The sequence below is a fragment of the Dipodomys spectabilis genome, unplaced genomic scaffold, assembly GCF_019054845.1.
Source record: "Dipodomys spectabilis isolate Male_0828 unplaced genomic scaffold, ASM1905484v1 ptg000051l, whole genome shotgun sequence".
NCBI classification, from domain to species: domain Eukaryota; kingdom Metazoa; phylum Chordata; class Mammalia; order Rodentia; family Heteromyidae; genus Dipodomys; species Dipodomys spectabilis.
This window is the reverse complement of record NW_024870728.1, coordinates 16,022,485-16,043,004: the sequence shown is the minus strand read 5'-3', so window position 1 is coordinate 16,043,004 and position 20,520 is coordinate 16,022,485. Positions and strand designations below refer to the sequence as shown.

General features: G+C 34.0%; 1 protein-coding gene across 2 annotated transcripts in view; it reads left to right on the top strand.

The window, feature by feature from the left end:
• The window catches only part of Spag16 (sperm associated antigen 16), a 775,603-nt gene that overhangs the window by 542,306 nt on the left and 212,777 nt on the right, over positions 1 to 20,520 (top strand). For both annotated transcript variants that reach the window (XM_042679127.1, XM_042679126.1), the window contains one exon: positions 6,448 to 6,574. In XM_042679127.1, the coding sequence (XP_042535061.1) occupies positions 6,448 to 6,574 (127 nt within the window). The remainder of the gene's footprint in view (positions 1 to 6,447; positions 6,575 to 20,520) is intronic.

Sequence of the window (20,520 nt, the reverse complement as noted above, 5' to 3'; positions counted from 1 at the left end):
ATCCACTTAACCTGTACTATTATTTAATTATGAAGTTCTTTCATTGATTTCTTTTTGTTTGAATGACATACTGTTCATGAAAATGGAGTATAGAAGTTATACCCTACTATTACTATATTAGAATCTATGTTCTTTCATGTCCAGGGTATTTGTTCTATGAAATTGAAAGTGGAAATGTTTGTGTGTGTGTGTGTGTGTGTGTGTGTGTGTGTGTGTGTGTGTGTGTGTATTTACAATGATCTTCCAATTGAATGTTCTCTTTTGTTTTTATGAAGTGACCATTTTGTCACTTTGAAGTTTACTTTTTCAGATATAAATGTAGCTACATTTGCTTACTTTGGGGAAATAGAAAATCCTTGTCTTTCCTTTCACTGTAAGCCTGTGTTTTAATTTGACATTGAGATGCATTTCTTGTAAAAAGTAAGCAGTTGGGTCCTATATTCTTGATACAATCTGCCAGTCTGTGTTCTTTCATTAGAAAATTGAGACCATTAATACACTAAGTAATTATAGAAAAGTACACATTTGTTCCTGTCAGTGTGTTATTTTATAATATTTATCTCATTGCTAATATCTGTCTGCTTATATACCCATTCAGTGAGATTTTCTTTCCAGTATTCTTTATGATTTTGTTTATCTTCTTCTTCTCTGTTTAGACTTCCTTTAACTATCTTCTAAAAAGATGGTTTAGTGGTAATTAATTCCCTTAATTTTTGTGTATTGTGAAAGATTTATATTCCTTCTTCAATGATGAAGAGTATCTTTGCTAGATCCAGATCTAGATGACTAATTTATTTACTTACAGTATATTGATCCACTCTTATTCTCATAGATTTATCTTGATATATGACTTAACATGTATCTATTTAGGTTTTTAATATTCTTTCCTTGTTCAGTGTACTTATTGTATCAAGGAGAATATGATTATCACAACTTATTCTAAAAGTTATTTCTAAAAGAATTTCTAAAAGATTCCTATGCTAGATGATAATCTCTTCAAGAATACCTAATGCTATTATTTAACTGAATGTATTTCCTTTGCTTATAGCTCATACCTTTCTCTTCTATAACCATGATTTAAAAGTTTGGTCTTAAAAATGTTGGACAGTTGTGTGTTGGGTTTATGCATTCTTATTTTTTCTCTATTGTATAAGTGTTTTCTACCTGATATTCTATCTTTTACTTGCTCTGATCTGTTAGTAAGCTTTCTGCTGGCATGTTTTTTTAAATTTGACAAACAGCTCTTCATTTCTAGCATTTTAATTTGATCTTTTCCATTTTTTTAGGAATTTTCTATCTTTAATGAATTTTTCCTTAATATATTGTCTTCTTTAGTTCATATAATATTTTTATATTCTCTTGAATTTATTCAATTGTTTATTCTTTATTGATTATTCTTACAATTATTGTTTTGACGGATTTTTGTAATTTTATCAATGTCACTACCATGAAAAGCCAAGGAATTGATAATTTAGAGGCCTCATGTTGCTCTGATATTTTTTATATTTCTTTTGTTTTTAAATTGAGATTTGTGTATCTGATTCCAAATATTGGCTAAAGATTTTAATCTCCAACATTCGTTCAGTTGAAATATTCTCAGGGTTCAGGTAGAACCTGGTAATTGTAGAATTGAGTTGGAATTTCTCATCTGTGGCCTGGAGATATAACTCAGTAGCCTAACATTTGTCCACATGTTCACAATACTATATCTCATACTTAGCAACACTCAGAGAAAAGAATTTCTTACAGTTCCTAGTGGATAGATTGGTGCTCTGTATGAGCTGATGGAAGAGTCAGCCAAGATTTATTCATTCGCTGGGACGTTGGCTTAATAGTAGAGTGCTTGCTTAGCATGCATGAGGCCCTGGGTTCGATTCCTCAGCACCACATAAGCAGAGACAAGCCGGAAGTGGCACTGAGGCTCAAGTGGTAGGGCTCTAGCCTTGAGCTAAGAGCTGAGGACAGCGCCCAGGCCCAGAGTTCAGGCCCCACGACCAACAACAACAACAAGAACAACAAAAACAAAAAGATAAATTCATTCTACCATTACTTATTAGTGACTTGATATAATTCTAGATAATGGGAATGTGTTCTCAGGCAAGACAAGGATACTTTTATCTGCTCTTAAAAAGTTATAATATTATAAATGTGTCTAGTTTAATTTTGTTTAATTTTGTTTCATTAGTTTAATTTTATATATATATTCACATGTATAATATGAGCATATATATGTACATGCATATATAAATGTGTATATATTGACATATTGTATATACATATGTTGTATATACACATGTGTATGTGTATATATTTATCTTGCAGAACCTACTCATCTCCATTCCTCATTTTTCTGCAAATGTCATAATTCATTTTATCTTTATGACTAATATTCCATGTTACAGATATATATCATGATTCTTTATTCATCTGTTATTTACTCATTTGCAGTTGATTGCATTGTTCAGCTATTGTGAAGAAAGCTGCAATGAGCATGCTGATAACTCTTACTTAAATTAGTATTTACACTTCTAATAGATGCCCAAAAATATTACAGTTCCTAAAGCTGAACTTAACCAACTAATAAAATATACAATCAACATATAAAAGTAAGTTGCTTTTTCAATACACCGAAAATGAAAAAAAACTAAAGAAATAGGGAAAACAACTCCAATCTCAATACCTGAAAAGAAAAAAGAAAATAATACTTACGTTTTCTTTTTAACATTAACTAAAGTAAATCATCAAGTTTTGAAGAATAGATTATATCGGAATGCAGAAAGGCTTTCCTTGCTCATGTTTTTGGTATTGACAGGATTTATATTATGAAAATGGCCATGTTATTGAAATCAGTTTATGCAATGCTCATAAAATCTCAATATTTCTTTATAGAAATAGCAAAAAAAATCCTAAAATTCCTAAGATTGCAAATGGGAAAAATAACTCTGAGCAAAAAGAGAAAGGCTGGTGTATCACACTATTAGACATTGAATTTTATCACAGAGCTATGGTAACAAAACAACATGGAACTGGCATAAACACAGACACAAAAATCTTGGAACATAATAGAATACATAAAGTAAAAACACATTACAGCTATTTGATTTTTATGAAGAACTGAAAACCTGCATTGGTGAAAAGACACTCTTCAACATGATTCTGTGAAATCTATGTATCTACATATAGAAGATTGAAACGAGGCTTCTCTTTCTCTCCGTCTCCATCTCCCCCCCCCCCCCCGCACACACATTGTATATAAAAATCCATTCCAAATGAACCAAAGACCTCAATGTAAGATCTGAGGCATTGAAATGACTACAGGAAAATATTATAAATGGATAGGCATAGATAATTATTTTCTGAATAAAACTCCAATTGCCCAACACATAAGAAAAAAGATTGACAAATGAGATTGCATATCAAAAAATTCAATGTCCAGAAAATCAAGAGTTAACCCAGGAAATGGGAGAAAATTTTTTGCCAGCTACTCAATAAATGAAGAATTTGTATAAAGAATATAGAGCTAGAAAGATTAGCAAAAGAACAAATAATCCAAATATTTAATGGACAAATTAATTAAACAAGCATTTATCAGAAGAGGAAATACAAAAGACTAATATGTACATGAAGGAGTGTTAAACATCATTTGGTTATAAAGGTAAAGCATATCAAATCCACATTAAGGCTTCATCTCACTTCGATCAGAATGATCATCATCAGAAAACAATAAATACTAGTAAGTTTGTTAGAAAAACAAAGCTTCTTGCACTGCTGGGGGTAATGAAAACTAATGCAACCTGTATAGAAATCAATAAATTCATGAAAAACTAAAAATAGCCAGGCACTGGTGGCTCATTGCTGAAACCCTAACATCTCAAGAGGCTCCGATCTGAGGATTGTGGTACAAAGGCAGCTTGAGCAGGAAAGTCTGTAAAACTCTCATCTCCAATTAACTACCAAAAATTTGAAAAAGCAGCTATGACTCAAATGGTAAGAGCACAAGCCTTAAGCCCAAAAGCTGAGGCTCTGAGTTTAAGCCCCAGAGCTAGCAGCTACACACACACACACACACACCATCACCATCACCACCACCACCACCACCACCACCTAAATATAGACCAATGTAAATTTATTTGAGAGCTCTCTATCCAGTTGCTTTCAATACTTTATTCAGTATTATTATGTCTCTTCATCTCTCAGAGTTCTCATTACAGTCAGTTTTTTTTCCTATTTTTCCCTTTTTATGGAAGGAAGTAGATGGATGTTCCTCTGGTTTGCCCAAGATAGAAGAATTAGGATATAGGGTCTGTGGATGTTCCTGTTATTGGCTTCAGAATTTCAATGTTTAGTCCTATCCTTTTTATCATTTCATTTTAGTAAATGATGCAGAACTATCAGGGTAAGAATTACTATTTATGTTTACCTCAAGACTGCTATGGAAAGATTGAGCTAAAACAAAACTCTTAGATGAGTTCCAAGAAACCATTATCTACCAGGATAACAATTATTTCTTGAGCTCTATTATGCTTAAACATTATCATAGACTCCACATCTGCTCAACCTGCTTAGTATAACTAAATCATTCTTTGATTTCAATTATCAAAAATATATTTTTCTATATTACCCATTATCTATTCAGTTTTACCATAATGAATACTTTTAATAATACATGGCTTCTAAATTTCTAAGGCAATGAAAAATTCTGGCTAAATGAGATTAGTGCAAAAATTTATAAGTCATTATATATTCTTTTATTAATGAAATATTTAGCACAATACCTGATTAATGAAAATCGTTTAATAAACTGATTCATTTTAATATTGACAACATTTATAATTTGACAGCAATGGAAGTTTCAAGTATTAAGTGTTAAAATGTTAACTATTTTAATATTACATTCCCCCAGCAAAAATGGTGAAATTACACCTTTCTACTTCATTTCTTCCATGTTTAATATTTAGTTGGATGAATTATGCTTGCCTGAAAATCGTCTTTCCTTCAGACTCCAGACAAAAGTGCATCGAGTCAATAACTTGCCTTCAGCAAGAGTTGTATGCACAAATTGAATTCTGACGAGAACTGATCTGCTCTGTTCTCATAATTGAACAAAGGTTCCATTTTGTGACTTGTGAAGATGATTAAAATCCTCTATATTTGGAAAAGGGTTTTTTCCGTAATTTATAACATTAATATTCCCTGCTAATACTGAAAACTGCTCTTTCATTTTCTGAGATGAAATTCACTGATTTCTCCCCATTCTTAAAATACATGTTTACATATTTGAGACCATTCCAAGTTCTCTATGTTCCTTTCAAGTCATAAAAAAGATGAAGCATCTCATTTACTTGATTGAGGACAAGGTTTTTGTATTCTTTTGCTAGTGAGAGCAGTTACAGAATCTTAACACTAATGGTCTCCATTCTATTGCTGGTATGTTTAGGAAAAACAAAGTGTCTACTTGAACTGGAACACAGGATGTGTGTTTTATGCAGAAACCATGGTAGTCATGATAGAAATGAGAGATAAATTAAGCTAGCCTAAAGTAATAATGATGAAGCATTATATGATGTTAATGTTAATAAGTTTTACACCTGAAAACATAGAAAGAAACTAGAAGAAAAGTTGGTTTTGACATTTGCTTAACTACACTGGAGCTGAAAAGGGAACTCTATGTCAACTTGAAAGCAGCATATTGATCTATCACCAACATTCGCAATGACACTCATGTTGTGGATACTTATTACATCTGGCAAATAAATTAAAATGATGAGATGATGAGAAAGTGTGGAAATGTAAGAGTGGCCAGTGAACATAAGCCCTCTTTTGCTCATCAGCATATCCTCAGCTCCTGACAAAAAGCAAACATTCAATAAGCCTCTCTTAAGTGGAAATGTAGACAGCCCTTGAGCTCAAAAATGCTGAGGCTGAGTTACAGCAACTAGACTGGGAAAATACCCTTCCCTGTCCGTTACACCTGAACCCATCTACTCTGCTATATCTGATCTCTTCTTTCTTGTTCTACCATGCTACCAAAACAGACCCAAACATGTCCACTGGGAGATATGTCTAAGACCACAATAGGTGCCATTTCATTGCAGAGAACTATACCTGGCCTCTGTCATTTTCTTCACCATGACAAATCTTTCTCTTACTGTCACATATATCATTTGCACGATGTAAAAAATGTATGCCCAGACAATAAAATACTCTAAATGCTTTCCTGAATAACTGTTTACTAAAATTTAGTACAAGATTCCATATATTTTGTTTTGCTATTAAAGACAAAGGTATAATGATACCTTTTAGCTTAGGTTAATGTTTGTGAACTTACAATATTGACCTTGTAAAATTATAACCTTATAACTCCACTCTGATATTTTCTCCGTAGGTTATGAGGTATAGTGCTATAGATGAATACACATTTTTAACATCTATTTTTATATTTTATAGGGTCACATAATAGCATCCTGCGACACCTGTGGGGTTATAAAACTATGGGACTTTCGGAAGCTCTTACCCATTGTGTCCATTGATATTGGTCCCAGCCCCAGCAATGAGGTGAACTTTGATTCAACAGGTAGGATCCTTTTATTTAACTTAGGACCAAAATAACAAGACTGTTATTCATTCTGGAACTGTTTTATCTTCCCTTAGGATTTTTATGGTATTTATTCCTATAAAAATTTGTTTTTTTATATCCCATTACTTACAATGTGTTCAATCTCATCTGTGTTATATATCACATTTATATCATGAAAGAATTACATTTGTCATCTCTTTGAAGGAGGAACTAATGACATGTGTGTGTTAGCATAGATAACACAGCATTGCTGTGGTGCCATAACCATATTGCTCGAATTTACTTATATCACAATGCAAATAGACATTTTTTTAAAGCAATAGTAACAGAGAATAAGAAAGAACAAAAGTTGGTGAGGCAGTAACATTTTAATGGAATATTTTAGTCACATGAATTTAATAAATTGCCCTATATCACCTAGACTATACAATTTTTATGAAATATGTGTTCATGTTATTGTTACAGTTGCATACTCTGAATCTTCTAATATTATTTGATCATGTTTAGCATTTTTCTGGAATAATGTAAACATTACAAACCAGATAAAAGTATTTTGTCCTTCCTGGTGATGACTAGTGTAGCCATCGATGTTAAAACCACATTGATTCCAACTGTCCATTTAGAAGATTAAAAATATAGTTGTGTTTACATCTTTGATGCTTGCCTTTGCTAAATAAAAAATGCACAGTATATCTTTCTTTAGTTAGGATGATTCAATTTTGAACTTTTGGAAGTTGTGAGAATTTCAAAGTATTTGAGATTTCATTGTGTTCAAAGGTGTAGTGAAGAGAAAAGCTTGACTTCGTTTTTCATGAAGAGATAATACTTTTATAAACAATCCATATGAATTCTGTAACACAGAAAGCATAAATATACTGAGAAATAAGATGACTGTTGTTTGTTTCTTAAGGCTCACTGTCATCTTGAGAATAGTTAAATGTGCCTTCTTAAACTTTAAATTGTGTTCCTGTTATAATGGAGTATGTGAGCCACCTTAAAAACAGTGCCCACTTGAAATATAGTTTTAGTTTCCAGGCATGATGGTACACACCTGTAATACCAGCATCTGGTAAGTGGAGAACAGAGGATGGTGAGTTCAAAGTTAGCCTGGACTACCAAACACTAAAAAATAAACAGTAAAATGTTTTAAGTAATATTCTTGACATTAAGACATTTGTGATCTGTCGGAGTTCAAAATGAAAATGCTGTGCATACTAAAGGATCCCAGCTATAACAATTTCTTTCTATGCTATGAAAGCATATTAATATTTCAATTTAATTTCTGACATATAAATCTACCTTGAGAACATAGCTCTTAAGGAGCACGAGCTTGATTTTCATAAACATATCCCAACTATAAATCCCTTACTATTTTGAGCGAGCATGTACGTATTCATGTTTTTGAGTTCTAAACTTTATAATAGTAAAACTTTTGACAATTCATTATGCTAATAAAAGATATGGTTTATTTTCAAATGCTGTACTAATAAAATAGTTATATCTTACTCTTATTAATAAATATGTTTCCACTGACTTTATAATGACCTTGTCATTAACAGAAAGTTATTGTACGGTCAGACAAATGTGTTTCAAATAAATTATCAGGGTCTATCTTCTTTCATACAAGTCAATATGCTGTAAAATCCTTGGTATTTTTCCTCTCCCTGACTGTCGTATTCCTGGTAATTCAGTAATATCAAGAAGAGTGTGATGAGGCAAAGGAGGAGCAATAGTAAACACACAAGACTAAGAGTGTGAGCTGCAGCCAGTGAAGGCCTCCATCAGCCTGAGGCAGTGCAATCTCAGCCTGACCTTGCATCTTTCGTCCATTTCTCCAAGGAGCACACGATATTTATTTATTTATTTATTTTTGGGTCGGTCGTGGGGCCTGAACTCTGGGCCTGGGCACTGTCCCTCAGCTCTTCAGCTCAAGGCAAACGCTCTACCACTTGAGCCACAGCGCCACTTCCGGTTTTCGAGTGGTTTATTGGAGATAAGCTTTCACGGAATTTCCTGCCCCGCCTGGCTTTGAACCATGATCCTCAGATCTCAGCCTCCTTAGTAGCTAGGATTACAAGCGTGAGCCACGGGCGCATGACAGGATATTTAATTTTAATCCCCTGTGTCTGAGAAATTACTGTCCAAAGACTTTTCTTGTTGAGTAATGAGAAATACTTGTTTTTGTGCAGAAGTCCTCACTTATTCTTAATTTAAAAAGTTACAATCTAAAGTTGAAGAACCTAGAGGAAACAAGCACAAGGTCTGATAAAAATATGAAAGTTACACTGGAAAGTACCAGAAATCATGTTCATCTCGAGAGAGAATGAGAGTGCAAATTATAGAGGACAACATAATTGAAATTAGGATATAATTATATACATCTATTCTAATCATTATCCTTTTCAGGAGCATAGTATTTAAAAGAGAAATATATACCTGATTTAATTCATGAAAATATTTGGACTAGGAAAAACATGAAGCCTATGGAAATTCAAAATATAGCTTAATTTTAAGAGGTTTATATTTATTCCCAGTGGTAAGCTAATGCATGCCTATATGATACAATTATTTCCAAAAGCAATAGGTTAGTACTGAACACTTATTAAGGCCTCACATTAAACTGTGATGGAGTCTAGTTGTGCAGTGATGTACAACTAACACATGATTTGTTATAGCTGTGCTAAGGTGCAGCAAGGCTGTTTCCCTTGTGCGTTTGAACCTGAGGAAAGTCATTGGAGACATCCATGTGATGACATCAGAGTATTCTATAATTCACGTGATGATACAGATAGCATTCTGCCTGGTGTATTTCTTACAAAAAGTATACTGGTTGTTAGATATTCTCAATGATCCTCATAGAAACAAACATTTCCTATTTCCATACCATTTAATTAAGAATATCTTGAAATTATGAGGTAATCTTCAAGAGAAAAATTATATCTAGAAACATCTGTATATAACATATAAAATATAGTATAATATATGATACTTATTTTTTTATAAATAGGGGATTTCTTGTTGCTGCAAATCTGACACAATATAGACATAAAGCTGAAGTGGAGATGATTAAAAACATGAAATGTTCACACCTTTAATTGCAAATACATCAGATTTCCTTATTATTATTAAGCTCACAAGCAAATATTTTGATTTGAGATTTATCACTGTACATATGTCTTAAGTAGTGGTACTTTGTGTTTTAAAATTGAGATGCCTAATCACATAGCATCTTTTAGATAGAGCTTTGATAAATTTTTTGGAGGGGAAACCAGAAGTTTAGGAAACAAATGCCTACTGTAATTAAGACCATTAGGTTTAACCACATCTTCAGTGCTATTTAAAGTTCAGGAAAATTGTTTAATCTCTCTAGAGTAGCTGCTCTCCCAGAAATATTGGGATATACAGTCTTATAGTGTTTAACATGGATTCAAAGACATACTGGTATTGTACAATCAGGAACTTTTATCATGGTCCTCTACTATGCTTATCCTAGAGTGTGAAGGGATCTCAGGGGTCCTTTTACTGCTTTTAGGAATGAAAAATGGAAGTCAGCCTGCTTGTGTGCAAGTAGAATGCTCAAGGCTTTGCACCACCATAAGGAAGAATGCCAGTGGATCTCTGGTCTAACATATACAGAGGCCAAAGCCTCATTCTCAGGCAACACTATTTTTCATAATGTAATTGAATGATTGATTGATTGGTCATTTTTTTTTTTTTTGTCGGTGGTGGGGCTTGAACTCTGGGCCTGGGCGCTGTCCCTCAGCTCTTCAGCTCAAGGCGAGTGCTCTACCACTTGAGCTACAGCGCCACTTCCTGAATGATTGATTGAATTAATACATAAATAGGATATTTGTGGTGTGTGTATATTTATATATATAGTCAAAAGATTGGAAAACATATAAATCACCATGTAGGATTTGCTCTTCCCTTGCTGCCGTAGGTGCTATACATTTAAAAGAGGAATCACATGTGTGATAGCATTATTTGCATAAAGTTTTATTTGCAAATACATTACTTGTGACAAATACAGATTATCTGTGTTTACAGATGAATACATTATTATATATTTATAACCTTGTATTTGTTTTTTTTTATATTTTAATATATTTTTTATTGTAAAGATACTGTACAGAGGGGTTACAGTTACATGAGTAAGGTAATGAGTACATTTCCTATCGAACATTGTTACCCCTCCTTTTTCTTTCCCTCTCCACCTCCCCAACTCCTTCCTCCCATCCTCCCAAGTTGTAAAGTTCATTTTCAACATAGTGTCTTGAATATCTCATTGTTACAGTGGGTCAACCTGTAACCTTATTTCAGCATTTTGTTATTTCCTTTTCCTTCCCCAAACTAAAAAAATGTATATACAAGATGCAGGGCCCCAAAATAAAATGCAGTAAAAACAGGGGTTATACCATGGGCAAAAACATACAAAAGAAACAAAAAAATCACACAGTATAAGTACATTAAAAATGACAGAAACAAAGATAAACCCTCTCGTGTCTCTAATCTTTGGGACCATTTTGCTTAACACCATTTTATATGGTCATATGTGCATAGCTTTTGACCTTTTCTACTTTTCTGGTAACGTTATCCTAGACGTATATTAGTAATTGCACATAAGGGAAACCATGGGACCTATGTTTCTTTGGGCCTGGCTTACTTCACTTAATATAATTTTTTCCAAGTCTTTCGATTTCTTTTTTTTTTTTTTTAATTTTCTTAACAATCTTTATTACAGGACAATAGATTAACCTAAAAAAATGGGGTATCCAGTTGGCACGATCCTCAGAACAATGCAGTTTCTGTGGAGCTGGGGTTGCCATCAACATTTTGTGTACGCTTTTTTTCTTTTTTCTTTTTTCTTTTTTTTTTTATTTTATTTTAATTGAGAACATACTGTACAGAGGGGTTACAATTACATGGGCAGGAAAATGCATACATTTCTTACCAAGCATTGCAGCCTCCTCCTTTATAACCTTGTATTTGTGAAGGGATAAATGTTCCTTTCTCATTAAACAGAGAGCCTCCTGTTACTATAAAACAATATTTTTTTGTGAAGATTCACCATCTAAAATAGCATCTCTCATTTGACATACTCAAAATGCCATATGTTTTCCCATTCAAAAATTTGTAACTATTTCAGAAAAATGTTAAATGAAATCTCATCATGAAAGTAATAAAAATGAATGGTGAGAATTTATACATACCATTTTCCACCTCCCCCGTTTCCCTGTGTTTATGTAGTTTAACAGTAGTTTCCCTCCTTTGGAAACGGGGATTCTAGGATATTTGTAAAAGAGTCACATCACTGAAAATGCAGAGGCAGAAGTGTGAGCCAGATGGGGACTTTCCAGCAGAAAGCTTTATCAGTAGCACATCATCAAAATGGGCAAAGTTTCCCACCATTTGGAGGAAATCCCAAATACTCTCCACAGGCAGAATTGCAATAAATATGCTAAAATGAGAAGGCCAAAAAAAAGTCTTGATTGAAAAAATAAGAAATGTATCAGACTTCTCTCTGCCCCAGTTTTTCAAGACAAAATGAGATAACTCTAAATGCTTGGTCCAAATTAAATTGATCAGTCTCTGTTAATAAAGGCTGCACTAGATGGCTTTGTATTTAAAAGGTCCCTTGTCTTTAGTCCCCTCTGATAGAAACAGTGAAGTGTAGTGGAGAAAGCACTTATTCAGAAGTTAGAAGCCCTAACTTGGAATTTTCTCTTTTACTTCTTTTGGGTAAAGTGATTTTCGGAGGGTGTTCTAAACATGTGTGGGCCCAGATTTTCTTGTATAGGAAATAGATTTAAAATCCATAAGGATATTTTCTCCAGCCAAGGTCAGGTCACAGGGACCACCTGGATTGATTTCATACCTAAAAACATAGGCAAGAGAAAAAGAGGCAAATATTAATGAAACAGCAGGTTTTAGACACTGAATGTTGGGTCATTAAAACCACAGTGATTCCTGAAAGACGAGATGTAGATACGATGAAGGGTATCGCCACCCCAGATTACTGTCTGAAGAAAAGTTTCTAGGTATCAAGTCAGCGGGAGTAGCATGGTAGTCCGGAGTTCAAAGGAGCAGTTTCAAGTCTGCAATGTGGAGCCCAGGAAGGATGGGAGCAAGCCAGAAAGCACCCTAGAGATTTGCAGGAAATCAATCAGTCGCCAGCTGAGAAAGGACTGGTACAGCTTGAGGCAGGGGAAAGGTGGGCATGAAACATTCTGGGCAAAGAAATCCTAGGACCTCACATAGGCCTAGGAGTACTTAGAGCTACCACAAAGCAGAGTTGAAAACCTCTGAAATTCAAAAAGACAATAGGTGGAGTGGAAATTACCCAACATGGACACAAGAGGCTTTTCTCTGTTGTTGTTTTTAATGTACTATGCGATTTCTTGTTTCTTTTGTATGTTCTGCCCCTTATGGTATATCCCCTGTTGTTACTGTATTGTATACACGTTTATCTGAATTAGAGATGGGAAGGGGAACAACAGAATAGTGAGACCAAGGACAAGAGTGGGAGGAGGGAGAACCAATATGTTGGAAATGATCTGTACAACTTGTGGGGGGTATGGGGGGGGGGGGTAAGTAGGAGAAAAATGAGGGAAGCGGTAACAAGCCTGACAAGAAATGTACTTACTACCTCACTTCTGTAACTGTAACCCCTCTGTACATCACCTTGACAATAAAAAAAGAGAAAAAGGGGAAAAAGAAATTACCCAACTACCACAACCAATTCAGCCTATTTTCCATATATGAAGTTTGAACATAGCTTCGCCCACTTGTTTGTATATTATCTGTATTTGTTCATTTACATGTAGTCATCTCACCACAAACAACCAGGTTGAGGGTTTGCAAGAGACTATATAAGTCACAAAGCCTAAAATTCTTATTAGGCAGCTATTTGCTGGAGCTCTATTGGAGGAACATCTCTAATCTTGCTTTTGATGGCTATTTTGCAGACAGCCCCATGGACTTTTCAGCCTACTGGCTTTCATCCATGATCTGGACCTTAGTCTCCTGAGTGGCTAGGATTGCAGGCCACTGTGCACATCTTTTCGATCTCCTTTTGACTGATAAGGAAACTGAATCACATAATATTACCAATCTCAGAGTCATCCAGCTAATAAACATGCAGTTGGAATTTTTTTAGAAGCAGATTAAAACCAGAGACATAAATTTTATATTATTCTAAGTTTCAGGATAGTAATAGTATTTGGTTTTATATTACTATATAACATCTATTAGGAGAAAAGATTAATGAACTATAAATATTGAAATAATCCTACTTACAACCACTTGGAGATGTTTAACTCATAGCTGAGTGAGACACAGAATCCTATGTCAATTAGTTCCTTTTTCTGTGGGGAAAAAAAGCAGAAAAGAGAATCCGCTTAGTGTTATCTGTCAGGGTTTGATATATCTTAAGAACAAGGAGCATCTTAAATGCTGTTTGTTTCTACTGGGAGCTAAAACTGAAAATCCATGCCATAGTTTAACTTTCTAGCCCCTGAAGAGCCCTTCCTTCTGTGTTTCATATTCAAGTGTTCTTTAGTACTGTATGCTCAACATAATGCCTGACACATAGTCACTCAATATATGTTTCAAATAATAAGGGAATACATGTGCGTGTGTGTGTGTGTGCACACACACACACACACACACACACTTGTGTGTTGCTCAGGATTGAACCCAGACCCTTACTTGTATTTTCATTTAACTGAGACATGGTTAAAAATAAAGCTAACTGAAATTAGGAAGACAAAGTACAAGACAACTTCTTTTGTCGCTAAAGCATAGGAAGAAGCCCCTTCTACTTACAACTTGTTAGGAAGAATTCAAGAATTCAACTTAGGAGGCCCATATTCTACCACATTCTTAAAAAAGATAAAACAAGAAAGGATGAAATATAATTTTTTAAATGACAAGGTAACCCAGCTCAATTATTTTATAGTTCTATTTTTTTAATTCCCTGTTTGAATAGTCCTATTGTGTTTGCAAATACTTTTGTTCTTAAGTAAAATACAGGCTCCTCAGATATGGGAGAAAGGAACTACAGTAGCTGAAGGAAATCAGATTATGTACTCCTATGTATAAACACGTGAATTACTCATACCACCCATGAGCCAGGCTATGCTTGAGGAACTTGGATTTCTCTTCACAACATGTAAATCAGGATTCATTTCCCCCAGTTTATAGTTTTGAGAGCTTTGATGATATATTTATATTAATAAATTTGCACATTTTTAAAAATTCTATGAAAACCTGAATTTCATTTTGTTACTGTAAATCAAGCATTGTACAGAAAAAAATAGAGTATCAGAGGAACTAATTTTATACTGTACCTGGAAAATGAGCCTTTTATTCCTCTGTGATTTTTTGTCTTAGTATTTCTTCATCTAGTGGCAACATATCTAAAGAAGCATTGGGAATAGAATGACAATAATGTTGGTAATACTTTGCAAGTTTTAATTAAAGACATATTAATCAAAGACATATTAATTCAGGTGTAATATTCATAGTTGTAGAAAGAATTATGGCCATGAGTTTCTTTTGATAGGTCTGATGTCCATTCTGATTGGTTTGTGACTGTGCCATTTCAGTTAGAAAATGTTTCTATTATAATCATAATGATGGTTCATAAATTCTGAAATTGCAATAAAATGTACAATTTGTGATGGCTTAGTATATACAAAAGTTACTGACTTCTGCCTCAAAACATAAAATCTACACATCACTAAGTCTTGTTCTTTTATAAGTATGAAGGGCTGGCTCCTTAGATAATAGCATTGGTGTATACTGTGCCACGGGCACGTATGAAAGCTTCCTCTTGCACTTCTCATGGTAGCTGTAGAAAGAACACTTTAAGACCTCCAATACTCATAAGTCCCCCTTTTTTACAAGTCTAGACTGAATTTGTAAAAAGACATCTAGAGGTTACATCATGTGTATTAGGAAAGCACGTTCTTGAGTGTAAGGTGTAGTTCTGCAAAATAAAATTATAGTCCGTCTGTGACTTGTAATGTGAACATGAGCAGGACACCCAGATTCTCCTGCTCTTAGCTTTATCATCTGTAAAATAGTAAGCTTGGATTAAATGGCTTTATCAGTTGGTTTACAGCCTAATCTGTGAATAATTTTTATTTCATTTCCCCTGTGTTGAGTGTAATTAGGACATGGTATCCTGAGGCAAAAATGTTATTAGTAGAATTTAAATGAACTGATGCCCTATTTGAAACAAGAATATTAAATATAAAAATATAAATATGATCTCCTACTTTTCCTTAATTTCAAACGAATAAAATTTGGTACAAAAAAATAAAGATTTCTTAAGCATTAAGCCTCAAGTTCAAATGGCAGCTGTATCGCTCAGCAAGAATAAATGTTATTTTCCAATATCAACTTACATTCAATCTCTTTAGCCACAGGAATTTTGACAAAAAGATGCATAAATCCCAACATTTTAATACAGTAAATTAATGGCTAGACTAGAGTCTTTTTATAGAATATAAGATAATAACATTCTGAACTGCTCTAGTTAAATCAAAGCAGCAAATAACTTATTAACCTTACAAATTACAGTATTGATAATGTAGATGCAGTCAGCTTTTGAAGCTACAGTTGCATGAATGTTACAGACACACAAGTTAATTTTTCAGTTTGGTGTAGCATTTTTATGCCTTTTATAGCATATATTACTTGAATGAGTGCAGTCCCCTCCTTCCCCTCCACTCCCCCTTCTTAAGGCAATGTAAACCGTTTTCTTTGTCCTGTTTCCTCACATGCATATTAAGAACTTCAATCATATTTGTTGTCAGTTACCCTCTCCGTTCTTCCCTGCATCGGTTCCTACCCCAGGAGGACCGGCTTTACCTGTCACTCATTGTTTTGTATATATTATCTGCACATAAGGTTTCCCCAATGCATATATTATATATTAATTGGTCACTCCGCTCTATTTTTCTCTTTTTTCATTCTGCCATTCTTCTATTGTTCATCACATTAATTATTTGTTATCTTCATGCATAAATTCTTTGCATTTCAATATTATTTACCCTTCTTCATTCTATTTTACTGTCTCCCTTCCCCTTGAATCCTCAAACAGTACTACAGTTAAAATTATTGCCTATATATTTGTATGTGAGTATATTTGTGTGCATATATATATGCACATATATATATGCATATATATATATATATATATATATATATGGGGTCTAGCTTCTACGAATGATAAAATTTGGGATAGTAAAACTCAGTAGAAAGGCTTGGGGGTGGGCGTCAGTTGGTAGAGAGCTAGCCAACAAGTGAAAACTGCAGGTACCAAGTTCAAGTCCTAGTCTCAACCACCCCCCAAAAAAACAATCCTTAACAGCCAAGGAAACTACAAACATTTCAAAGTATAGAAACTAAACAATACATGGCTGCATGAAATAAGAGAAATCAGGATGAATATAATGAAAATTAAAACATATTCTATCAGAATTTTGAATATAGCAAAGGAAATATGAAGGAAATTTGTAGCTATGAGCACCCTTATGAGAAAAAAAGAAAGAAAGGAGAGAGAGAGAGAGAGAGAGAGAGAGAGAGAGAGAGAAAGAAGGAAAGAAAGAAAGAAAGAAAGAAAGAAAGAAAGAAAGAAAGAAAGAAAGAAAGAAAGAAAGAAAGAAAGAAAGAAAGAAAGAAAAGAAAGAAAGAAAGGAAAGAAAGAAAGGAAAGAAAGGAGGAAGAAAGGAAGGAAGGAAGGAAGGAAGAAAAAAAGAAAGGAAAGAAAGATTGGTTTCAGATAGATAGTCTGAAGATATACCAAAATCTCCTAGAAAATAAGGACTGGCAAAACTCCATACTAGCAGATGGGAAGAAATTGTAAAGATGAATTGGAAAAATTGAGCAAGATAGAGACAAAAATGAACTATACAAAGAATGAAACAAAAAGATGGTACCTTGAAAAGATAAATAAGATTGATAATCCAAAAAGAAGGAAGAACAATACCCAGACGAGATAAAAAAAATATATGAGATAAAAAATACCCAGTTAGAGAGGAAAAGAGAGAAAAGAAATATTTGATCATTGAAATCCAGAGTATCTTAATGGAGCACTTTGAAAATCAATATTAAATAAACTGTAATATCAAGATATGTTTATAGATGCATTTAACTTACCAAAACTGAGTCAGGAAGATATAAACTACTTAAATAGACTTGTAGCATTTTAAACAAAGTTATAACTGCAGCTTCATTCTCTAATATAGTTGTACTACAGTTAACTATAATTCTAACATTGTAGGTGTAGATAATCAAAAGTATTTGGAATTGTTTCTTACATAAACAAAGTATTCCTTGGAAGGAGTTTATAGAGCTATGTGCACAATTGTATTTAAATAATAAGCAAATAGAACAAGCCTACATAATGTAAATTTGAAATAAAAAACATATGTGGTGTTTATACAACAAACATATTTCAAAAGCCTTTATCCTAGTTACGTGCATATTCACAATTAGCATGCTAAGACCAAATTATTTTTCAACACACATAAGTAAAACCATTCAAAAAGCTATGTTTACATATGTAGCATTTGGGATAAGTGAGTAACATAACTGTTTGTATATTAATATCATCTCAAAAATAAATTATCTGAATGTATATAGTAAGCTATGCTGGTATGTTTGCATATACAATGAAAATTACATGTATGTGCTATCATGGATCATTTTGAAATATAAGCAAGTAACATTTTTACAAATATTGTAATGAACAAAAATGTAATTACAGAAAGAAATAAAGTATATTTTTTCCAAAGGGTGGAACAGTTTGGAAATCTAAGAGGAATATGTTATTATTATCTAATCTCACACACTCATTATCAGATTAAAAGGTAATAGTAAAAATTTACAGTGTACACATTCTGCACAGTCCAAAGTCTATTAGCCCAAAAATTTGTCTTCCATTTAATAGTCTGTATATACAAAATGGAACATAAGCATCTTTAATCTGCTCACCTGATACTTTTTAATAGGATAATCCTTTAAGGGAAGTGTTAGCTCAACACAAATCAGCCCAGAACAAATTGCATACAAACCTTAGAAATAGAATCTGCACAGTTGGTAGTTAAGATAAACTGTAGTTACATTTATCTAAAATTGAATTTCAAACAATATTCAAATATGATTTACTGAATCTGATAGAGTTCATAATTGTATTTTCTCACTTGTAATATGAAGTATAAATAAAAACAGTTCAAAGGTCATCAACAGATAAAAATACTGCGAAGAAGCAACTATCTATTATGAAAATCCACACTCCATTAATGTTTTGAAATAATGAGTTTAAACACCTTGAAACAGTACCTACGCACTTCGGATCATGCTTTCTTCCCCAGAATTGTAAAAGTCCCTCTCATAATTGGTCAGCCTAATGGTAGAAATTATGTTAGTACAATGATATTTAGTGCAGCTTTTTTATAGGCTAGTTGGTGTACTGATTTCTGTGTTCAGAAAACAAAGAAATAGGTCAGCTTCTCTATATAGTGTCAATATATGAATCTACAGGTAGGAATTGGGGCTGTTACAAACTATATGTGTACTTGCCGTGTGTGTCATTCTAGTACTATGTGTCAAGAAGAATATGTAGCCCTATATGGAGGTGGAGAGAAAAGATGGGCCTTCCTATTAGGGTACACTATCTGTTTCTAATGGGAAATTGGTGCAAATAATGTACTGAGCTTTTTTTGGGGGGGTGGGGGAAGAGGTGGTCCAGTCATGGAGCCTGAACTCTGGGCCTGGGCGCTGTCCCTCAGCTCTTCAGCTCAAGGCTAGTGCTCTACCACTTGAGCCACAGCACCACTTCTGGCTTTTTTTTTCTGCTTATATGGTGCTGAGGAATCGAACCCAGGACCTCATGCATGCAAGGCAAGCACTCTACCACTGAGCCACCTTCCCAGATGTACTGAGCTTTTGACTATTCTTTTCTTTCGAGAATCCTCTATGCCTGGCATAATATTTGATTTGTTCCTGTAGCATACTGCATCAAGACCTATTTATCTTTATCCAAATTCATTGGTTAACAGTGGGTGCTTTTGCTGCTTTATGTTTCTATTTGTTTCACATTTACTTTATTCCCAGAGCCCCCCATAATTTCCTTCATCTTCTGCTGTCCCACTGCCCTTTCTACAAAGAGTAGTTGGCTTTTATCTTTTCTATCTCTTGGCTACATTTTCTTTATCTTATCATTCTACTTATCTATGGCATTTGTAATACACAAATACCTCTGTTCTCCCAAAGCCTGCTACTGTCCTCACACAGACCCTTGTAATGGGCTTCTGTGGGGGTTTCTCTGTATACGAACCCTAGTGTGAAATTAATGTGCCCTAAAATGAACCTTATTTCATTTCCATACATTGTGCCAAATTGCTTTCCTAGTCAGTAATGAATAAAATTTGAGGGTGGCTCAGACCTGAAGCACTTTCTTCATTTTGACCCAGACCTAATTTTCAATCTATCTAATTTGCATCCTCAGGCCTGCTCCTGTGGGACATGCAGTCTGTTCAGTATAGGAAGAATGAACACAATAAATCAGACTGTGCCACCACACTTGATTCTTCTAGATGTCATAGGTACTAAGTCTGCTTCATGTTTCATTGGCCATGACAATTTATAAGCCAAGGCCAAAACCATTATGACCACAGGCATCTAGGGCAAGGCTTATGATAATTGGTAGGAGGCTTTACCATCTTACAGAGAAGGAGCAAGCATTGGGAACAATAATTGAATGATCTAGTGAAAGACCGATTTGATTTCTAGTGAGATTGTAATTTTTCAGTTTGAACTGAGTGCCTTATACCTTAGCCATGTCACCAGCTTTTGTTTTTAGGGTAGGATCTTGTGCTTTTGCATGTGACTGCCTCAGATGGAGATCCTCCTACCTGCTTCCTGCTGTGTAC